This window comes from Pristiophorus japonicus, chromosome 19, assembly GCF_044704955.1.
Source record: "Pristiophorus japonicus isolate sPriJap1 chromosome 19, sPriJap1.hap1, whole genome shotgun sequence".
Taxonomy (NCBI): domain Eukaryota; kingdom Metazoa; phylum Chordata; class Chondrichthyes; family Pristiophoridae; genus Pristiophorus; species Pristiophorus japonicus.
The window spans coordinates 13,354,635-13,378,032 of NC_091995.1; the positions used below are offsets into that span (position 1 = coordinate 13,354,635).

General features: G+C 48.1%; 1 protein-coding gene across 1 annotated transcript; it reads right to left on the bottom strand.

Moving 5' to 3' along the window:
- Nucleotides 1-2,091: 2,091 nt before the first annotated feature.
- LOC139230120 (POU domain, class 5, transcription factor 3-like) lies at nucleotides 2,092-20,548 on the bottom strand. The gene is made up of 5 exons (XM_070861962.1): nucleotides 19,874-20,548; nucleotides 8,981-9,092; nucleotides 5,240-5,370; nucleotides 3,729-3,893; nucleotides 2,092-2,343 (listed from the first exon to the last, which is right to left on the bottom strand). The coding sequence occupies exons 1-5, from the start codon at nucleotides 20,546-20,548 to the stop codon at nucleotides 2,092-2,094; spliced, it is 1,335 nt and encodes a 444-aa protein (XP_070718063.1).
- Between the last annotated feature and the right edge of the window lie 2,850 nt (nucleotides 20,549-23,398).

A 23,398-nucleotide genomic window follows, 5' to 3' on the forward strand; every position in this document is an offset into this window, starting at 1 on the left:
CCCATCGCCCCGCCTGCTGACTGCCATCTCTTACTGAAGATTGTGAAAAAGATGTACTTCCTTTACCTCCTGGTGTCTGGCAGAAGTACACCACACCTGCAACTAATCTCTCCTTCCTGACCATTCTCTGCTCCCCCTTCACTATGGTTAGCCATAGATTGTGGCGGAGGAGCGGCGAAATGTTTGTGGTGGAGGTGTGGCAAATGAGTGCGCGAGACCCAAAGAGCCAAGGGCCCAGGGGCGATATGTGTGCAGCAGAACAGGTCTCCAGCCGTCCTGGCTAACCCTTGCCTCTGGATAAAGGCAGAGCTCTGTCAAGCCCGTGTGGTGGCTGGTGTGGAACGGGCACCACACATTAAAAAAATCCAGGCACAGGTATCTTCCACCCCCTCAATTGGAGTTCAGGACTGCAATATCGGGTCCTTCATTGAAACATCTCAACTCATGTGGAAGCAATTCATCCTCATTCGAGGGACCGCCGATGGTGAGGACAGTCTCACCAGCACAAAAACACTCGTTGCTACAAGTCCCAAATGGTCATTTTCAAACCCCTCTTGCTTCCCCCATCCCCTTACCGATAAGAAAAAGAACTCCCATTTATACAGTGCCATTCAAGACGCCGGTAAAGCGCTTTGGGACATCCTGAATGGTGCTGTATAAATATAAAAGTTCTTTTCTTATTAGTAGGTGGGTGCTTTGGGGGGAGGGGTGGGGGGAGAGCAAGATGAGGTTGAAATCCCCACCTGCAGTTGAATAGCCCGCAGCAGTTGCATAGCAATGTCGGTCCGTGTAAAATGACCATTTTTGAAGTGCAGTCACTGTTATAATGTAGAAATGCAGCAGCCAGTTTGCGTACACAAATAGCAATATGATAATGGCTAGTTTTAGCGACATTCGTTGATGGATAAATATTGGCCGGGAGTAATTAAATCAGGAGTCGAAAACCCCTCCAAGACAGAGGCGCACAATTGCAACATCTCTAATGAGACGAGTTCTTATGGGAAAGAGAATGGGGACAATCATAAATCAGCCAAAGAGTAGTAAGGCTACTGGCGTGGATTTCTCAGGAGCGGGTTTGAAGTGATGGGTTTCTGCTCGTGTGGTAATGTTGAGATCGTGGCGGAGGAGCGGCGAGAGATCGTGGCGGAGGAGCGGCGAGAGATCGTGGCGGAGGAGCGGCAAATGGGGGCACAGGGCCCAGAAGAGCCGAGGGCCCAGGGGCAGCATGGGCTAGCCCACACTGCGATATGTGTGCGCACTAGGTCCATGCAGCAGAGCAGGTCTCCAGTCGTCCTGGTTTACCCTTGCCACTGGATAAAGGCCTAGCTCTGTCAAGCCCGTGTGGTGGCTGATGTACAATGGTCACCATATGTTAAAAAAAATCCAGGCACAGGCATCTTCCACCCTAGGAGTTCAGGACTGGAATGTCGGGTCCTCCATTGAAACATCTGTGAACTCACCCCTTTTGGTGTGGAATCAAGTCACCCTCGTTCGAGGGACCGCCTGTGATGATGGTAATGTTCGGTTGTCCAATTAAACAAGGAGCACAGCATGAGAAATAAATGGGATGGGGAGGGAGGAATAAATCCAACTCACACTGCCGGGGCCGAGGCAGAAACGCTGGAGAAACCGGGAGATAGAGATTGGTCGTGGGTATTGTATCTGTTGCCCGTTCCACACCGTCACCCAATATTCAGTTCCACCGAGTGCAATGAGGCTGAATATGGGGCGGGTGTAGGACAGGCAGTCGATGCAATACTGTCCAGTTTGCGGTTCTGACAAACACCAATTCTTGGGACAGGAGCACCATCACCAGAAGCCGAAATAAATCAGAGCAGGAAACACCATTGGCTCAGCACGCAGGCAGGCCGTGACACATAAATAAAAAAAGGCAGTCCTGATTGCGAAGAATTTTTTTTTTAAAAGCACCAAAGTACAAAAAGTTCTCGTACAAACCAGCCTGCGTCAGGCCTTCGAATTTGTTTTCTTTTTTCTTTAAAAAAAAAACATGGTCTTGATAGGTCACTGACATCGTGAGGCTAATTCCGATGCCGCCTCTGAAAGGGTCCTTGGTTTGCCGCTGGGGGGTTCCTAACTCGAGTGCAATGTCCTGGGCACGGGAGCGGCTTGTGTGGGCACGGTGTGGTGATACGACTCCCCCTCGTGGAACTGGGGCATGTAGATGGTGGTCCCGGTGTACCCCTGTGGGACGAGCGGGCCAGGCACGCCGGGCAAGGGGGGCAGCCCGTACCCACTGCTGGCCCGCCCCTCGTACTCCTCCCCGAACTGGAAGGCTGCCCGCTTTCCCTTCTGACGTCGATTGCAGAACCAGACTCGCACGACCTGCCGCGGGAGAGGAGAGGCACACACAGGGTTAATGCAGTTAATGACAACGGGGGCGGGGAGAAAGAGAGCGAGAGAGAGAGAGAGAATCAGGAACAAGACAAATCTCACACAGGACCCGAGAGCACAGAGTTATCTGCTTTAAAAAAAAAGTTAAAAACATCCATGAGTTCTAGGGTCAAGGTCAGATACGGAATCCTCATAGGCGGGAGCACTTGGCATTACTAGCTGCTACCACTAGGCAAAATTAAAAACAAATCTTTCTTATTCCCATCCTCGTGCAAAAAAAAATTTAAACATTTCCCTCCATCCCGCTCCCCCCCTTCCCAGATTTTTTTTGCCTTCCCGGGTAGTATCTCCCAAGTGGCTATTCTGAAACGAGGAGTTGTAGGAGGAGAATAGTGCCTCTGTGAGACAAGTGGGATGTGTCTCTGAAGTGGGTCTGGAGGTAGCCGAGGGTCTGTGTACACATTGAGGCAGGATGTGCAAGGGGAAAGCGTAGGATCGAGTGTCTGAACTGTAAAGTGGTTGGAGAGAGAAGAAGATGGCTATCGGAGAGATCTCTGGAATTATCTTCCTAAGCCTCTCCTTGAAGCCGCTCCTTAAAACCTCATTGACCAGGTTTTTTGTCACCTGTCTGAATATCTCCTTGGGATCCTTGGCTTTATTAATAGAACCATATAGAGTACAAAAGCAAGCAAGTTATGCTAAGCCTTTATAAAACACTGGTTAGGTCTCAGCAGAAATATTGAGTTAAATTCTGGGCACCACACTTTAGGAAGGGTGTCAAGGCCTGGTAGAGGGTGCAGAGGGGCTTTACTAGAATGGTGTGAGGGACTTGTTATGTGGAGAGACCGGAGAAGCTGGGATTGTTCTCCTTAGTGCAGAGAAGGTTTAAGGGGAGATTAAATAGTGGTGTTCAAAATCATGAATGGTTTTGACACAGCAAATCAGAAACTACTTCCAGTGGCAGAAGGGTCAGTAACAAAGGACACAGATTAAAAGGAGATTTGCAAAAGAACTAGAGGCAACTTGAGGAAACTTTTTTATTTTTTACATAGTGAGTGGATCTGGAACGCACTGCCTAAAAGGGTGGTGGAAGCAGATTCAATAATAATTTTCTAAAGGGAATTGGATAAATATTTGAAGCGGAAAAAAAAGTACAGGGCTACAGTTGAACAGCTCTACCAAAAGAACCATCACAGGCACAATGGGGCAAAATGGCCTCCTTCTGTGCTATGAGGCTCGGTGTTGAAGTTTGTCTGCTAACCGCTCCTGTGAAACGCCTTGGGACATTAAAGGCGCTATATAAGTGCAAGTTGTTGTTGGGAACCCAAAATTAATTTTTTTTTTAAAATCCCTCCCAGACCCCTCACACAACTTACATCCTTCTCCAGGTTAAGGTCATCTGCAATCTGGGAGATCTCCTGGGTGGATGGTTTCGGACACTTCATGAAGGTGGTCTCCAGCGTCCCCTTCACGTTATTATCGATGCTCGTACGCCGCTTCCGCTTTTGGGTCGGAGCCAGTGTTTGCTCAATGCTGCACAGCTATTTAAGAGGTACGTACATATATTTTTATTATTTTATTAAAAAAAAGATTTATACATAATGGCCTACTCAAAAACACATACGCCCGACCCCACTGCCTCATTTAATTGTTCACAGGTGAACCAGAATGAAAAGGACTGGTTGGCTATTCAACTGTGGTGGGCATCACAAAAGTGCATAATTGTGCTTTCCCGTGCGCACGACCAGACAGGGGTTTGGCGGGATGGGGGGGCGGGGAAGACTGACGACGTCAAATGCACGCGTGCACACTTACTTCCAGCAGTGAGCACTGGATGTACGAACATGCGAACACCAACAGGCAGGAAAAGACAGTCCGGTCCATCCCGCCTGTCCAACACAATTGCAATAGCTTGTGTATCACAATACCTACACTCTCCCACCCCACCCAAAACCATGTGATCTCCTCGGAGAGGCGAAAAAACAGGTTTAAAAAACCCAGGCCAATTTGGTGGGGTGGGGGAGGCGGTGGAGAGAGGAAATATTTGGGAAATTCCTCTTCAACCCCCTTAGGCGATCAGAACTGGTCTCGGAGATCAGTCTGACCCTGATAATTTTACACTGTATCTGCCTCACATGGATATGTTCTTTACAACATGGGCACCAAGATCATTGTAGGACCATCATTCTAGGACCCACCTACCCAGCTGAGATCAGCTTATGTCACAAATCAGGTCAAGGCCAAAACCTTGGCTCTCTGGTCTGAACAAAAGCTAAGTGTCAGACTAGGCAATGCACTGACTCTCCGGGCCATCAGGGGGAGCTCCCGAGAATACCAAGTCGAGCTCTTAACTCAGCAAACCACTTAACCACTTATGGCTTAACCACTTTTTTTTTAATTCATTCATTCACGGGATGTGGGCATCACTAGCAAGGGTAATATTTATTGCCCATCCCTAATTGCCCTTGCGAAGATGGTGGTGGACTGCCTTCTTGAACCGCTGCAGTCCGTGTGGTGAAGGTGCTCCCACAGTGCTGTTAGGGAGCGAGTTCCAGGATTTTGACCTAGCCACAATGAAGGAACGGCGATATATTTCCAAGTCAGGATGGTGTGCGCAACTTGGAGATGGTGGTGTTCCCATGCGCCCACCACCCTTGTTCTTCAGGAGGTGAACCTGAACAAAAGGTTCTGGTCGGCTATTCGACTGTGTGGAGCATCACAAAACACAATCCTGTTTTCTCATGCACCGTGCGCACAAGAGGTCTCAAGTTTGAGAGGTGCTGTTGAAGAAATGAATGCTTTTCCATGCTTTTCTGCTGCTCTCCCTCCCCACCCCCGTTTCTGTAACTGTGGCCAGTCAGCCCAGTGAGGACTGTGTTCCACTCACCTCCTGAAAGTTGTCATTGTCCTTTGCCTCCTCCAGCCACCGCTGCAGCAGGGGCTTCAGCTTACACATGTTCTTGTAGCTAAGCTGCAAGGCTTCAAACCTGCAGATGGTCGTCTGGCTGAACATCTTGCCTGGAGGGACAGCAAAAGAAGGCTTGAGAACTTATACCTGCGAACCCGGGTTTAAGCGCACACGAGGATTGCCAGAGACTAGATGGCAACTGGCCGGCGGATCGCGCAGATTTTCCGACCTATTCAGACAGGAGCTAAAATGTTGCCTTCTGTAGCATCGCCCATGGGTCAGTGGGTAGCACTCTCAGCTCAGAGTCAGGTAGTCATAGGTTCAAATCCCCACTTCAGAGATTGGAGGCCGTAATTTAGGCCGAAACCCTCCAGTGCCAGTACTGAGGGGAGCGCTCCACTGTCGGAGGAGACAGCTTTCCCATGAGACTCCACCTGCCTATTTCGAAGAAGAGCACGGGGCTTTCTCCCTGGATGTCCTGGGCCAATATTTATCTTTCAACCAACATCACTAAAACACATGACCTGGTCATTGTTCGTGGGAGCTTGCTGTGCACAAATTGGCTGCTTTGTTTCCTACGGTTACAACAGTGACTACACTTCAAAAGCTACCTCCCAGGCTTTGAAACATTGTCAAGAGGGAAGGGGATCATTTACTCCCAGATCGGACCAGAAGTGGGGGGGGGGGGGGAAGGGGATCATTTACTCCTCGTCTCTGTTCTTCCCTCAGTTCATCCGCTGCTGTAGCCCTCATCCATGCCTTTGTTACCTCTAGATTTACTTCCCACTAAACTGCTGACCACCTAACTTCCTTTTTGTGGCTCCCATGTTAGCCGACATGGTTAACGGTTCTCTGTCCTCAGGTACTGTTCCCTTCTCCTGCAAATCTGCGGTCATCACCCCTCTCCTCAAAAAAACAACCCTTGACCCCACTTTGCTTGCTAGCTATCGCCCCATGTCCAACCTCCCTTTCCTGTTGTTGCCTCCCACATCCGTGACCATCCCTTCAATCTGGTTTTCGCCCCTGCCACAGAACCGAAAAACGGCTCTCGTCAGAGTCACAAATGACATCCTTTGTGACTATGACAAAGGTAAACTATCCCTCCTCGTCCTTCTGGACCTGTCTGCAGCCTTTGACACAGTTAACCACTCCATCCCCCTCCTCCAACGCCTCACCACCATCGTCCAGCTTCTCTTCCCAGTCCCGCACCGTTACTTCTGGTGACCCCAAGGATCTATCCTTGGCTCCCTCCTATTTTATCATTAACATGCTGTCCCATGGCGACATCATCGGTGTCAAATTGTAATAATCTTGGGATGCTTCAGTACGTTAAAGGTGCTATATTGTTGTTGACGTAGACAGGGCCAGGAACAGGGATAATTTATTCCCAGACATGACCACCACCACCGAGCACACTAATGGCCAATAGTTATCACACCGTTAAACAGACAAAAGGAAACAATTAAAAGGCAGACCTCGATGTCCCACTTGAACAGCGCAGCCACGGAGATTTTGCTGAGCAGAAAAACCGCAAAAAGCTGCTTTCGCTTAAGCTGGTGCAGATGGCAACTCCAGAGTTAACTTGCCTGATTTGCATCCAGCACGAAGCATTTTGTGGGGTGGGGGGGATAAAGATTTTCCTGGCCACCAGCTTCAGTGGATTTGGCCTCTACATTGGTGTCAGCCCCAGCTAGGTTCCTTGATCGAGGCCCAGAGTAGACAGGAGCTGCCCATTGCAAAAGCAGCAGGCAGGCAAATGGAACGAGCCTTCCTTGCAATCACGTGAAGGCTCACCCTCCTTAAAGCTACAGGCCGGCCCCTTAATGGATCATGGTGGTGCCTCGATTCAATCCCTCATCCATGTGGAATTGCCTGATCTCAACCAAGGTGGTGCCATAATTGGCCTGGAGTGGTGGGGGGAGGAAAGAGAAATCTGGCTGTCCTCCCACTCTTTATTGGTATCTGACAAACCCTGCTGGTAAGGTACAAGTCCTGTGCACTACAGGCTGTGAATGGACTCACTGTGATGCCTTTCATAGTTAAATAGCAGAATGGCAGTCACCACCTTGACACATGAAGCATGACCACTTTCGCCGGGTATTGGGAGAGCAGTTGATATTTGTTGGATCATATCCAGAATATGTGGGTTGCCTTCAAGAGGGCAGGGGATGGGTGGGGGAAAGAAAGAGGGATTTAAAAAAAATGCAATGAAGCAAGGGGCAGGTCACAGACCGTGATCTAATCTCAAGGTTCAGTGCACAAAGAACTCAGCTTTTAGTCACTCCATTCAGAACTCACTCAGCCCTTGACGAGATTACAGCCCTTAACTCAATTCCATTATCTCCAAGCAGAATAAAAATTTCCAGTACTCAAAAAACCCAATGAGAAATGTTTTAAAACCGATCGCAGGTGGTCAGTTATAAAGACTTGCATTCATACAGCGCCCTTCACAACCATTGTACGTCTCAAAGTGCTTTACAGCCAATGAAGTACTTTTGGAGTGTAGTCACTGTTGGAATGTGAAAGTTAGGTGGGGAGCCACTGCGAAAGGTCACCTCACCAGGTCAGAGGTGAATGCACAATCCTTTGTTAAGTAAGTCGAGAATTGGAAGCTTTCTTTAAGCGAGACTGGGTGAGAAGCAGAGGGCAAGTGAGCTCTTACTGTTGGTCCGGTGACACCCTCCACAATCTATTCTCTCCAAAGCAAATCTGGATGTGTAACCACTTCACTGCTGCAGCTCACTGCATCCCCCAGTCTCTCACAGCCCCCCACACACACACTGGGGGATTAGAGCTGCTTTTTCAATTTGGTCAGATTATAGGGGCTGGCTTCCCATGGATCATACGGTTAATCTGATTTCCCAAGACTGGCAGCCGGCCCCACCTTTAACCTGAGCAGGCGAGTCTGCCGATGGTTTGTAGAAACCGGATAAAACAGCGCAAATACCAGGGACATTTCACAAGCAGCACCACCACCCTCCCACCCCAGAATCTGAATTAAAAGACCCTACTAATCCAAAAAGGTGCTTTGTACAAATTATTTTAGAAAGATGAAAAAAAAAGCGATTTAAAAAAAAAAAATCGAGAGAGAAATAAAAAGAGGGCAGACAGAGCCTTGGTTAACGTCTCATCATCATAGAGAGTCCCTCAAAATTGAGGAAGACTTGCTTCCACTCTAAAAGTGAGTTCTCAGGTGACTGTACAGTCCAATACGGGAATTACAGTCTCTGTCACAGGTGGGACAGATAGTCGTTAAAGAAAAGGATAGGGAATCTGGTTTGCCGCACGCTCCTTCCGCTGCCTGCGCTTGCTTTCTGCATGCTCTCAGCGATGAGACTCGAGGTGCTCAGCGTCCTCCCGGATGCTGTCCAAAAGACAGCACCTCTGACAGTGCAGGGCTCCCTCAGTACTACACTGGCACAATCAGCCCTAGTTTAAGTGCTCAAGTCTCGGGAGTGAGACTTGAACCCACGAGCTTCTGGCTCGGACGATAATGGCTGCCCACTGAGCCATGCCCGACACCCGATTACGCACCAAGTGGTGTGTTCACCGACTAATGCTTTGGGGGAGCCGAGATTCTTGACTTTTAAAAGGAAAAACAAAAAAAAAGGTAACATTTTCCACCGTGAGGCCATTTGACATCGTTCTCGCCGCTTCCCACTCCTCGGTATCCTACCAAAACCTTTTAATCACGTTCCGCCAAACTTGCATCAGACTCACCGTACAAGGCCCCAAGGGCCAGGCCCACCTCGGCCTGCGTGAAACCCATAGTGATCCGCTTCTTCTTCAGTTCTTTCGCAAACTGCTCCAAATCCTCTGAAGTGGGCGTTTCCTACAGGGGTGAGCAAAAAAAAACCCAGCTGTGACAGGAACTATTTAGTACATTAAACAGCAAGGTAATGGTATTGCTCTCCGAACTAATTCCAACTACCCCACCTCAGCCCATCTTTCCTGAAGGTGCTGACTACTTGCGGTCACACAGATTCACAAGTCACTCCGATCCTCCTCCCAACTTCCATCCTTCGCATGTAAGTTCACAGAGGAAGAGGCTGCCAATGGGGAAGGAAGGATTTATACAGTGCTTTTCACAACCTCAGGACATCGCAAAGCGCTTAACAGCCAATGAAGTACAGTCACTGTTGTAATGTAGGAAACTCGGCAGCCAAATTGCACAAAGCAAGCTCCCACAAACAACAGTGGGATAATGTTAGGTCACTAATACCAGTGATGTTGGGTGAGGGATGAATCCCCAGGATACCGGGAAGACCGCCCCTGCTCTTCTTCGAAATGGTGTCGTAGTATCTTTTACATCCACAGACTACATCTCATCCGAAAGACAGTATCTCCAACAGTGCAGCGCTTCCCTCAGCAGTGCACTGGAGTGTCAGCAACTTGCATTTATACAGTGCCTTTAACATAGTAAAACATCCCAAGGCGCTTCACACTACGATTATCGAACAAAAGTTTGATACCAAGCAGCACAAGGACGTATTTGGACTGATGACCAAAAGCATATAGATTCTTGTGCTCAAATCTGGAGTGGGATTTGAACCCACGACCTTCTGACTCAGAGACGAGAGTGATAACTCACTGAGGGCCAGACGGGGCCTCGGTTTAACATTCGATCCCCTTCCCTCACAGCAAAAGTCGGACACTGCTCCCACCGGACATGCTGCAGTATAGATTTTTGGATATTAAGGGCATCAAGGGATATGGGGATAGTGCAGGAAAGTGGCGGTTGAAGATCAGCCATGATATTAAATGGCGGAGCAGGCTCGAGGGGCCTTAGGGCCTACTCCTATTTCTTATCGATTTGGATTTGTACCTCCCTCACCAACATGGCATCCCGACCACCAAGCTGGCCGAGATCAGCTTCCGCAGCACAGCCAAAGGACTGACCCTGGAATATTCCTGAGCTACATGGCTCTGCTACTCTCGGGATAAATTTGCCGAGCCACCATAGATGCAGTAACAGTTACACTGTATGTGTACAGCCTCCATAACCGTCAGAAATCACCCACGCCCAATTAACGGGGCTCCGTGTATGACTGCTGTTTGCTCACCCATAGAGGAGCCATTTCCTCAACTGGTCTCTCCAAAGCCTGTGGGATTAGATGAAGATGGATGGGAGGAAGCTCGAGTGGGGCATAAACGCCAGCATGGACCAGTTGGGCTGAGCGGCCCATTTCTATGCTACAGATGTTTTTATTTTTATTTATTCATTCACGGGATGTGAACGTCGCTGGCAAGGCCAGCATTTATTGCCCATCCCTAACTGCCCTCGAGAAAGTGGTGGTGAGTCACCTTCTTGAACTGCTGCAGTGTGGTGAAGGTCCTCCACACAATGCTGTTGAGGAGGAAATTCCAGGATTTGACCCAACGACGATGAAGGAACGGTAATATATTTCAAAGTCAGGTTGGTGTATGGCTTGGAGGTGGTGGTGTTCCCATGCACCTGCTGCCCTGGTCATTCTAGGTGGTAGAGGTGACGGGTTTGGGAGGTGCTGCCGAAGAAGCCTTGGCGAGTTGCTGCACTGCATCTTGTAGATGGTACACACTGCAGCCACGGTGCGCCGGTGGTGGAGGGAGTGCATGTTTAAGGTGGTGGATGGGGTGCCAATCAAGCGGACTGCTTTGTCCTGGCTGGTGTCGAGCTTCTTGAGAGTTGATGGAGCTGCACTCATCCAGGCAAGTGGAGAGTGTTCCATCACACTCCTGACTTGAAAGTTCTCTGTAATTCTATGAAACTCTCAATCATTTGTAGAACATCTCCCTGAATCTGATTCAGACAGCAACTAGAGTATGGCTAAGGAAAGCACATTAGGAGGCAAAGCCCAGAAGGGACCATTTCAGTGTGAGAGGCACTTATCACCGTCAAGGAACGCAAATATCTGCGTGTATTTAGACTTTTTAAACTTCAGAGCTTGGGAGGTGGTGACAATTGAAGGAGCTTATTCCTTTTCAATGGAATAGATTACTCAGTTAGTTAGCAATACCTTCTACATTTTGGTAATTTAAAGAGGATTGGGGATTGACAGAGATTGGGGAAAAATTGGTCAGAAATTGACTACAAGTATTTTTGCTGTACACCCCAAGACTCGCATATAAAGAAAGGGAAAGCACTTGAAACATTGTACAGTATTAGAGAATTTTACAGCACAGAAACAGGCCATTCGGCCCAATAGGGCCAAGCTCCACTCGAGCCTCCTTCATCTAACCCTGAAGATGGAACATGCTGCAGTAAAGCATTTGTTAGCCCCACTGGACCAGCAACGTCATCACATTGATGCTCCCATGGGCACTACAAGAGCTAACGGGCAAAAATCCAATTAAAACAACTCATGGGGTCAGACTAGATTCAATGGGTAGCACTCAGGAGTCATACGGTCGTGGGTTTGAGTCCCGCTTCAGGGACTTGAGCACATATGCTAGGCTGCAACTCCCAGTGCAGTACTGAGGGAATGCTGCACAGTCAGAGGTCTCATCTTTCAGATGAGACGTTAAACCAACTCTGGCCCTTGCCTGCCCACTCTGGTGGATGTATAAGATCCATAGGCTCTATTCCAAGGGGAGATCTCCCAGGTGTGCTAGCCAACACTTATCTCCCAACATCACTAAATCAGGTCATTTAGTTTTTGGGTTCTTGCTGTGCGCAAAATTGGTTGCTGCGTTTCCTGTATCACAACAGTGCCTAGAGTTCATTGGCTGTAGTGCACTTTAGGACAACCAGAGGTCGTGAAATGCCCTCTATAAATGCTACTGCTTTCTACGTCTGTAACAGCAAGTATGGGAGTGTAAGCCATTTGTTCATAGATGAAGCTCAATCTTATCCTAACCAGACACCCTTGTTTACCAATTTTCCAACAGGACACTTGTTATTGGATTAGGAAGGGAAAACTCAGCTAATTCTCCACACCCTCTCCCCATTGTTCCAAGGTCTATTGTAGCCCCTACATCTCTCTCCAGCCTGCACCAACACACCTCCCCCGCCGGCTCAAGACAAGCTGCTGATAGGACCTAGGACCTCCCTGATCTGCATGGATCATAGTAGGTTTACCAATTGAGCCCTTTACACCAAATCACCTTAAGAACACAAGAAATAGGAGCAGGAGTAAGCAATACGGCATTTCAAGCCCGCTCCGCTATTCAATAAGATCATGGCTGATGATCAACTTCAACTCCACTTTCCCGCCCCAGCAAATAGAGTCCAAAAATCTATCGATCTCTGTCTTGAATACACTCAACGAGAGCCTCCACAGCCCTCTGGGGTAGAGACTTCCAAAGATTCACCACCCGTGGAGTCAAGAAAGTTCTCATCTCAGTCCAAAATGGCCGAACCCCTTATTCTGAAACTTTGACCCCTAGTTCTAGAGTCTCCAGCCAGGGGAAAGAGCCTCTTAGCATCTACCATCAAGCCCTCGAAGAATTTTATGTTTCAATGAGATCACCTCCAAAGAGTATAGGCCCATTCTACTCATAGGACAGCCCTCCCATCCCAGGAATCAGTCTAGTTGAACCTTTGTTGCACTCCCTCTATGGCAAGTATATCCTTCCATAGGTAAGGAGACTAAAATTGTATTAAAAAAATGTAAACACTGAATTAATGCAGAGTTAACTTTTAGGGCCACCGCTGATTCATGAAGCAGAACACTGCCAATGGAACATGGCACCCAGAGCGGATCAGTTATCTGGACCGAGTGGAGCCACCATTATGGGATTTGGTATCAGGAGAAGATCCAGAGTCAGGAAATTAAAGAAAAAAAACTTACATTTTTATAGCATCTTTCACTGAACGTCGCAAAGCGCTTTACAGCCAATGAAGTACTTTTGAAGTGTAGTCACTGTTGTAATGTGGGAAATGCAACCGCCAATTTGCAAGCTCCCACAAATAGCACTGAGATAATGACCAGATACCCTGGTTTTTTAATGTTATGTTGATTGAGGGATAAATATTGGCTAGGGCACCGGAGATAACTTCTCTGCTCTTCTTTGAAAGTGCCATGGGCATTTTTAAGTTCCACTTGAGAGAGCAGACGGGGCTTCGGTTTAACTTCTCATCTGAAAAATGGCACCTCAGACAGTGCAGCACTCCCTCAGCACTGTAGTGTCAGCTTAGATGCTTTTGTGCTCAAGTCCCTGGAGTGGGGACTTGAGCACACAACCTTCTGACTCAGGAGGCGAGAGTGCTACCCACTGAGCCACAGCTGAGAGGCTCTTCATCGAGCTTCCACGTGTAACACTACGCGTGTCTGTGTGCGCGCTCATGCAAGGTGGCTTCCCGTGTTGCTGGTGCTCCACTTTCCAGCAACACTAAGTAGGGGACCAAGAGGCAAAGCGCACCGCAGAACACTTCGCTCGAGCCTCAGCCCGAGTCAGAAGGGGTTCAAGTCCCCAATCCAGGCCGACACACCCGGTGCAGCACTGAGGGAGCTGCTGCACTGTCAGAGGTGCCTTTGGCCTGGTGAAAATCTGCTGTTGGTCAGCCCCTGTACGCCCAAGGAGCTGGTTTGTGTTTGCATGTGCCAGGCGATAAATAAACTGGAGTGTTCATTCAGAGATACCAGCACCACCCATTTCAAAGAAACTGCTGCTAAAACCATCGTCTCGGTTGATGACCTTTTATAAACAGTCTCCCATTAAGCAGTTTACTGCTCATTTAACCCATGAACTCCCTCAGTGATTGGTGTACATGTTTTTCTTCTACCTGTATTTAAGAAAATGATTCCTTCACTAATTTCTCACATACACAAGACAACAGTCAAACATTGAATATGCTGATTTTATAAATCAAGTGTGAGCATTATTTTATTTATACATTTTTTTTCCAAAGTTAGTCATCTGAGGCCACGAACATACTTAAATTCTGCAGCATTACTCCATTGTATTGCTAATATCCCTTAATTCAGAGCTTCCCAAACTTTACTTATTGTGTATCCCCTTCTTGAAGAAAAAATATTGCAGGGCTACAGGGAAAAGGCAGTGGAGTGGGACTAGCTGAAATGCTCTTGCCGTCGTGGGTTTGATGGGCCGAATGACCTCCTTCTGTCTGTAACCGTTCTATCATTCGAGATCTACCAGCTGCCCATGTACACCTACCAGCGCACAGCTTTAATATTTGAACCCCTTTAATGCCACCAAAAGCATTGTACGTTGGTACATCTTCAAGTAAATTAACTGCTTTATATAATCAAATTCCCAGAGTTTTAAAGCTTCGCCGGAGTGGTCTATTTTAAAAAATGCAGTAAATAAAATTCTCCCATGTAACCGCACACCCCCAGCCCCCAACCCCAGTCTCGGTTACATTTGGGAAACCCTACTTTAATTACTCTGAAGCGAGTTCTGTCATCCAGCGTTGACCTTTTACATTCAAAGAAAGCAAGCTCCAATGCCTTGCAATGTCCTCCTTTTTAAGTCCTTCCTCCCAACTTAAGCATGCAGTGGTGTTCCAGTCAGTATTTCCTCAGTTCTTCCCGCTCCCTGGTGCACCTGTTAGTTCTCCCTCCTTGTTTATTTCTCACTATTTAGTTCAGATGACAAAGAGTACACTTCCGTCTTTCCTTGTCACAGACACCGACTACTAAATAAAAAGGCAACAAACCCTTTTCTCCTGGATTCTCCAGACTGACCTAGCTAACACATCGGGTCTTCACATTCTTCTCAGGCAGTGCCACAGAGTTGAGGATGACTTGCTTCCACATGAGTTCGAAGGTGGCCGATAAGACCAATGCAGGCCAGGTCCTGAACTTCATTTTAAAGGGTGGAAGATGCCGGTGCGTGAATTCTTTTAACGTGGGGTGGCCATTGCACACGGACTCTTGGTCCAGTGGCAAGGGGATCCAAGATGATTGGAGACCAAGCTCTGCTGCATGGGCCACGCGCGAGTGCAAACACACTCATTCCTACTCTCTCCCTGGTTTTCAGAGATCGCAGTGTAATACGTACTAAACATCAATGACAATTCACGGTCAGGATTCTGAGGGATTCATGTCGAGCAAGGCCATACAGCAGCACAGTACAACTGCAAAGGGATACAGGAAGCACAGAACACAGGAGCCACTCTCCCAACATAGGGATTGGAGGAAAAAAATACATTTATATAGCGCCTTTCGCACCTCCCAAAGTGCTTTATAGCCAATGAAGTACTTTTGAAGTGTTGTCACTGTTGCAATGCAAGATTATACTGCAGCCAATGCGCGCACAGCAAGCTCCCACAAACAACAGTATGATAAATTGACCAGGTCATCTGTTTTTTTTTAATATAAAAGTGATGTTGGTTGAGGGATAAATATTGAAGATGACACCAGGGAGAACTCCCCTACTCTTCTTCGAAATAATGCTGTGGGATTTTTTACGTCCATCTACGAGGGCAGACGGGACCTCGGTTTAACGTCTCATCTAAAAGACGACACCTCCAACAGTGCAGAACTCCCTCAGCACCGCAGAGAATTGTGTGTTCGTATCTCGGAGTGGGGCTTTAAACCACAAGTTTCCTACTCTGAGGTGAGAGTGCTACCACTGAGTCAAGTCTGATAGCAGAGCAGGAATCCGGGCTAATTTATTTCCCTCTTTCCCAACCCAGAAATAGACTTAAGAAACATAAGAAATAGGAGCAGGAGTAGGCCATTTGGCCCCTTGAGCCTGCTCCGCCATTCAATAAGATCATGGCTGATCTGATCTTGGCCTCAACTCCACTTCCCTGCCCACTTTCCATAAGCCTTGATTACCTTATCGTTCAAAAATCTATCTCCACCCATCCTCGTTCAAGGGACCGCCAATGATGATGATAAAATATATTCAATGACCCAGCCTCCACAGCTCTTGGGGGTAGAGAATTGCAAAGATTCATGACCCTCAGAGAAGAAATTCCTCCTCATCGCCGTTTTAAATGGCCCCCTTATGCCCCCATGAGAGGACACATCCTCTCTGCATCTGTCAAGCCCCCTCAGAATCTTATACATTTCAATAAGATCACCTCTCATTCTTCTATACTCCAATTATAGGCCTGCTCAACCTTTCTTCATAAAAGACAACCCCTTCATCTCCAGAATCAACCTAGTCATCACCAGGACATCACCTCAGCTGATCTCAATCCTTCCCCCCCCAACCCCACCCCACAACTCTAAATTTCTCTCCACTACCATAAGATTCTCCTAATTCATTCAAACTCCCTGAGAAAGGCAGTCAGCCACAGGTAAAGATAAACACTTTGAAATCCACCTCCCCTCTCAAAAGGCAACTGATATGCTGGAGATTTACTCACTCTAACTTTGCAATCACATTATTCAGTCTGGACTGATTGCATTGCACACATGAAACATCCACTATCCCAAAATCACAAGAACCATTCCTGTTTCATTAAGGTTTTATAAAAAAAAATACTGTCCACATCTACATTTACCTGTATACCACTCAATGCTGTTCGATGGCCTATTGATCCAACTCAAGTTTTTGGTGGGATCTCACGTACCCAACTATACCATGGAAAAGGTATACTTGTACAATGAGAAGATATTATATATAGGTGTAAAAGATCTCAATTGTTGTTCCCTTCTCCTCCCATCCCACCCCTCCCCGATCCTTCACCCTCCCTCTCCGATTCCTCCTCCCAAAGCAGCTGGGCCAGGGTTCCACATGCACTCTCTGGAACCTGGTCAAAGTAGGCATCCTACACTCATGTGCAAGTCTAGACCAGACGATGACCAGGGTGGGATTCACAACTGAGCCCAACCCAACAGAATCGTAGAAATCGGGATACGGTAGCATAGTGTAGCATAGCTGGCACAGACACGATGGGCCGAATGGCATCCTTCTGTGCCGTAAATCTCCATGAGAGCAGTTATGTTGCTGGACTTGTAATTCAGAGACACGTATTCAAATCCCACCACGACAGCTGGGGGAATTTAAATTTAATTAATTAAATACATTTGGAATTAAAAAGCAACCATCAGTAATGACGACCATGAAACTGCCAGATTGTCGAAAAGACATATCTGATTCACCAACGTCCTTTAGGGAGGAAATCTGCCATCATTACCTGACCTGGCCTATGTGACCCCAGACCCACAGCAATGTGATAGAAAGGAAGAAGAAAGAAAGACTTGCATTTATATAGCGCCTTTCACGACCACCGGACGTCTCAAAGCCTTTTACAGCCAATGAAGTACTTTTGGAGTGTAGTCACTGTTGTAATGTGGGATTGACTCTTAACTGTCCCTTTGAAATGGCCGAGCGAGCCACTACAGTTGCACCAAATTGCTACGACAAAGTCAACACTGGGTATACCTTCGCCACATGGGCTGCAGCGGTTCAAGGCGGCGGCTCACCACCACCTTCTCAAGGGCAATTAGGGATGGGCAATAAATGCCAGTCTTTCCAGCGATACCCACATCCCGTGAACATTTTTTTCTTCAAATTGCAGCATAGAAGGAGGGCATTCGGCCCATCCTGTCTGTGCCATCTTTAGCCAAACTTTCCTGAAAGGAGGGGGGGGGGTGGGGGAGAGAAGAGAGAGGAAGAGGGTCACTGCCACTGATCAGGAGTATGAATCCTGGCTGTTTCTCCCCCTCCCTTCCCTAACCCTGGGGCATTGAAGGCGATTGTATTATCTTCCCCCTCCCCCTTGCTGAAATCAACTAATTCAGCTCCCAGGCAAGTTATGAACCTGGGACATTACTATTCTGTTCAACATTGCACAGCATAAACACTTTGATAAACATTTAGAAATTTAGAAACATGGAAACATAGAAAATAGGTGCAGGATTAGGCCATTTGGCCCTTAGAGCCTGCACCACCATTCAATATGATCATAGCTGATCATGCAACTTCAGTACCCCACCCCTGCTTTCTCACCATACCCCTTGATCCCTTTAGCCGTAAGAGTCACATCTAACTCCCTTTTGAATATATCTAACGAACTGGCCTCAACAACTTTCTATGGTAGAGAATTACACAAGCTCACAATTCTCTCATCTTGGTCCTAAATGGCTTACCCCTTATCCTTAGACTGTGACCCCTGGTTCTGGACTTCCCTAATGTCGGGAATATTTTTCCTGCATCTAGCCTGTCGAGTCCCATCAGAATTTTATAAGAACATAAGACCATAAGAATTAAGAACAGGAGTAGGCCATCTAGCCCCTCGAGCCTGCTCCACCATTCAACAAGATCATGGCTGATCTGGCCGTGGACTCAACTCTACTTACCTGCCCGCTCCCCATAACCCTTAATTCCTTTATATGTTTCTATGAGATCCCCTCTCATTCTTCTAAACTCCAGTGATTTGATTTAATTTTATATATATATATTTATATAAATAATCACGTCACTTTATTTTGGCGAGAAAGTATTCTGTTCAATTCGAATTGTCCTGATATATAGATATAGATATAAACTTGCCAAAATAAAGTGACCCTGATTGGAAACTAAAGTTCCCCCAACTTTCACAGGTGTATTAACAAAGCTCAGCCCCCCCCAAATAAAGCTTCTTCCTGGGAGTTTCAACTCTACAATTTCTGAATCTCTAGAGTTTCTGCCGATTTATACAACCCGGGCGCAAAGGAGGTGAACATTTCAGACCAGGTTACAACAGAGTCCACACAGACAGTTACCAGACTGTCCTCGGAGCCGCTTCGCCAGCCCGAAACTTAGGTTGGCCGACCTTTCCTATAGCTGTATATAACCGAATACGCGTTAGCTAGAAGCCAGCGGGAATATCGCGTCCTGGGAACGACCGCGGTGTATTGTAAACCAACCAACAAACACACAGTCCCAGCCCAATCTCTTACGATCTTTACGAATCCCTGTCTGAAATCCTAAAAGAATCAGTTGGCTGGGACAATTATTTGCAGGAATGGGGAGGGCTTTTAAAATCTTACTAGAATGAAAGAGAGCTGGAATATAGTGGACGGATTGTGTGGTGAAGAATTTAATTGAGATGATGTTTGACTCGCCCAGTCATGAACTTGGAGTGGTTTGAGAGAGGGGTTAGCATATAAACATTTAGGAGACTGGAATCTAAAAATAATGGAAACATGCCTTGAGCCAATGGAGTGGAAAGGACACTTCGTGGAAATTGAGAGAGATGGAGTCGGGTTTTGATTTGACAAGGTTTCATAGAAACATAGAAAATAGGTGCAGGAGTAGGCTATTCGGCCCTTGGAGCCTGCACCGCCATTCAATAAGATCATGGCTGATCATTCACCTCAGTACCCCTTTCCTGCTTTCTCTCCATACCCCTCGATCCCTTTAGCCATAAGGGCCATATCTAACTTCCTCTTGAATATATCTAAATGAACTGGCATCAACAACTCTCTGCGGGAGAGAATTCCACAGGTTAACAACTCTGAGTGAAGAAGTTTCTCCTCATCTCAGTCCTAAATGGCTTACCCCTTATCCTTAGACTGTGGCCCCTGGTTCTGGACTTCCCCAACATCGGAAACATTCTTCCTGCATCTAACCTGTCCAGCCCAGTCAGAATTTTATATGTTTCTATGAGATCCCCTTCTCATCCTTCTAAACTCCAGTGAATGTTGGCATTAGAAGATGGGCCATTCTCCGCGGGAGAGAGAGAGGGAGGGAGAGTTTCACTGGACCCTGGGCTGCCTTAGGGTTACTCACCTCGTCTCCGCTGTCAAGGGGAATCGCTTTGGTGTGGTCCTCTTCCTCCTCCAGCTCGGGGCTGCTGGAGCTGCAATCCATGCTGACCTGGGGGCTGGCGGCTTGAGTGCGGCTCTGGGCGGGAGGCACGCCAAGTTGGGGAGCCCCAGCGCCGGCAGAGGAAGAAGCAGTTTTGCTGGAGGGCGGGCTGGGAGCCGGCGGCGGGGCGGGAGAGGAGAGCTGGGCGAGGAAGCAGGAATTCCAGGGGGGGCTGTAGAAAGGGGGGGCGGCCGGCGGAGGCAGCGGCGGGTACTTGGCCTCAGCACCAGCCCCCTTGCAGTCGTCGTCCTCGTCTCTCTTGGGGGTGTCGTAGTTGCCGTCGGGCAGGATGTTGGGGGGGTAGTGGCCCATGAGCGAGCCGTGCGCCCAGGCTTCGGGGCCAGGGAAGGGGTACCAAGGTCTGGCCAAGCCAGCCGGCCGGCCCACCTCGGCGTACGGAGAGTCCGGGCTAGGGTGGCCGCAGTAGTTGCTGCCCTTGAAGCCGAAAGCGGCGGCGCCGCCGCCGTGCACCTGGATGCGATCCTGGGCGGCGGGCTCGGCCAACACGCCGTGGTTGTGATGGCGAGCCCCCGGGAGAGCTTCGCTGGACAGGGCAGCGAAGGTCCTGTTGATCTCATGGTTGAGGCGGCCGGCCATGGGTGGCTTTGGGCTTGGCTTGACTGGACTTCCAACAAATTCCCTCCCTACCCCACGCCTGGGCAAAAGCTTCAGGTTTTTGCAACCTCCAGTCCCCAGGAATGAATGACTCTCTGCTAAAAAAAAGCCACTTGAGCGGGGCAGGCGAGATCAATTGTCCATTTCAACTCCAATCAATGAACTTGGTCGATGTCTTGATTCAACAGGCAGATCAAATGAGATGGGGATTTGAAAAAAGGTAGGATCTTCTCTTCCTCCTCCCCCCCCCCCCCCCCCACACACTCTCCCACCCCCTGGGCAGTCACACAGGCCCTGCAACTCGAGAAGTTCGCTTCCCTATTTGTTTTTCCCTCTTCTTCAGATGTTAATTTCTTTTCCCCAGTCCCTCCTGGGGCGGCGCTCAGAAGTGCTATCTGCAGTTAGGTGTTGTCATTCAAAACAGAACGACAATAGGAAATTCGCCCAGCATCCTCAAAGGCCCTAGTTTGGTGGTGTCCCATGGGCAAGCTTTGTCTGCCACAAAGTTCAAAGTCGAAGGCGTGAAATATTGGAGAACAGTCGAGCACACAACAACAACAACAACAACAAAAAAGCACTGTTGCCTCCAAATCCTAGGCTGGGACATCCAACTCCCCCCTCGGAACGAGGAAGGAATTCCAAACACAACCCTCTTCCCCCCCCCCCCCCCCCCCTTCTCTTCCTCCCCCTGACAATGTATCAAAGGACCACCATTATCTTGTTAAAAAGGGCTGCCAAACATGCTAATGTTTCCCGGCCCAGACTCTCTGACTGGGCTCCCAATGGTCTCCTGTAGATCGGCTTCCGATAACTTTTTAACACTTGGCGTTGGAACACAAAAAAAGATATTTCTCACCTCTGCCCTCCCGCAGTTTCGGCCAGGAGTCCGGTGGCTTGCAGCAGTTAGTTGGCCAGGCTAGTAAAGACTGGGAGCGTTCAGCAGCCAGTTAATCGGTATTTTGCTTCTCTTCTCTTCCCCTGCCCATGTCTTTCCAAAAACCCCAAACAAGCGGCAGATTGACGCATTAAATCCTGCTGCACCCACCCCGGTCTGATTTCTAAAAAGCGGAGCCACTTGAACTTTTTACTCGGGAGAGTTGCTCATTTAGTTCAAGGAGAGTTCCTGCAATTGCTCAGCGAATTTAGGAAGAAATAATTTTGCATTTACATATTGCCTTTCCCAACCTCAGGACGTCCCACAGTCCTTTACAGCTTTTTGAACTGTAAGTCCCTGTTGTAAATGTAGGAAACGCGGCAGTCAATTTGCGCACAGCAAGATCCCACAAACAGCCACGTGATCATGACTAGATCATCTGTTTCCCTTGGTTCCCTTAGTATCCAAAGGGGGTGACCGGTTAGAATATAAGAACATAAGAAATAGGAGCAGGAGCAGGTCATCTGGCCCCTCGAGCCTGCTCTGCCATTCAATCATGGCTGATTAGCTCAGTTGGTTAGAGCGTGGTGCTAATAACGCCAAGGTTGTGGGTTTGCTCTACATGCGGGCCATTTGAATGCTATTCATAATTTTAATCCCTGGAGATGGAGCACACGGTGTCCACCGGTACGCTCGCGGCCTTCCGCGAGAGGTGGGCTCCGGAGGAACTAGAGTACATTATCACCACCGGCAACCAAATTTTAATTTGATTTTATGTCTAAAGTTTAATTTGTTTAATTTGCCGGTTTTAGTGCGCCCCCCCCCCCCCCACCCTCTGCCTTTTAGCCAGGGGGCACTTGTATAATTTCTATTTTAAGTGCCCTAAACCCACCCTCCCCCCCCCCCCCAAAAAAAAGGGGCACTGGAAAAAAAATATATTTTGGAGTGTGACCCCCCTTGCAAGGGGCATTTGTTTAAAGTGCACAACTAAAATAGTTGAAAAAAAATATCCAAAAGGCATCTCGGTTCAACGTCTCACCTGAAAGAGGGTATCTCTGACAGTGCAGCACTGGGAGTGTCAGCTAGATGACGGAGGAAGGAAAGAAGGCTTACATTTCTATAGCACATTTCACGACCATCAGCAGTCTCAAAGCTCCTTACAGCTAATGAAGCACATTTGGAGTGTAGTCACTGTTGTAATGTGGGAAACACGGCAGCCAATTTGCGCACAAGCAAATTCCCACAAACAGCAATGTGACAATGATGAGATAATAGAAACATAGAAACATAGAAAATAGGTGCAGGAGCAGGCCATTCAGCCCTTCTAGCCTGCACCGCCATTCAATGAGTTCATGGCTGAACATGAAACTTCAGTACCCCCTTCCTGCTTTCTCGCCATACCCCTTGATCCCCCGAGTAGTAAGGACTTCATCTAACTCCCTTTTGAATATATTTAGTGAATTGGCCTCAACTACTTTCTGTGGTAGAGAATTCCACAGGTTCACCACTCTCTGGGTGAAGAAGTTTCTCCTCATCTCGGTCCTAACTGGCTTACCCCTTATCCTCAGACTGTGACCCCTGGTTCTGGACTTCCCCAACATTGGGAACATTCTTCCTGCATCTAACCTGTCTAAACCCGTCAGAATTTTAAACGTTTCTATGAGGTCCCCTCTCATTCTTCTGTTTTTGTTATGTTGATTGAGGGATAAAGATTGACCAGGACACCGGGGATAACTCCCTTGCTCTTCTTCAAAATAGTGCCATGGGATCTTTTACATTCATGTGTCCCAGTGTAATGTCATTTGGGTCTGTAGTGTTTGCATGACTCAAAAATGCCTTCCACGTATTCCTGCTCCATCAGCAACCAGTGCCTGGATGGGTGATTCCTCGGGAATGCAGGGTGCTGGGGGGGAAGAAGGTCCATTTCTGGCCAGTGCAATTGCCCAGCCCCCAGAAAA

Bases quoted from the DNA above. Each gene is read 5' to 3' on its own strand.
- LOC139230120 (XM_070861962.1), bottom strand. From the start codon at position 20,548: ATGGCCGGCCGCCTCAACCATGAGATCAACAGGACCTTCGCTGCCCTG. The intron at 3,894-5,239 runs GTGAGTGGAACA...CCTCTTAAATAG, and splicing joins ACAATGACAACTTTCAGGAG to CTGTGCAGCATTGAGCAAAC. The intron at 2,344-3,728 runs GTAAGTTGTGTG...CTCCCGCGGCAG, and splicing joins ACCTTAACCTGGAGAAGGAT to GTCGTGCGAGTCTGGTTCTG.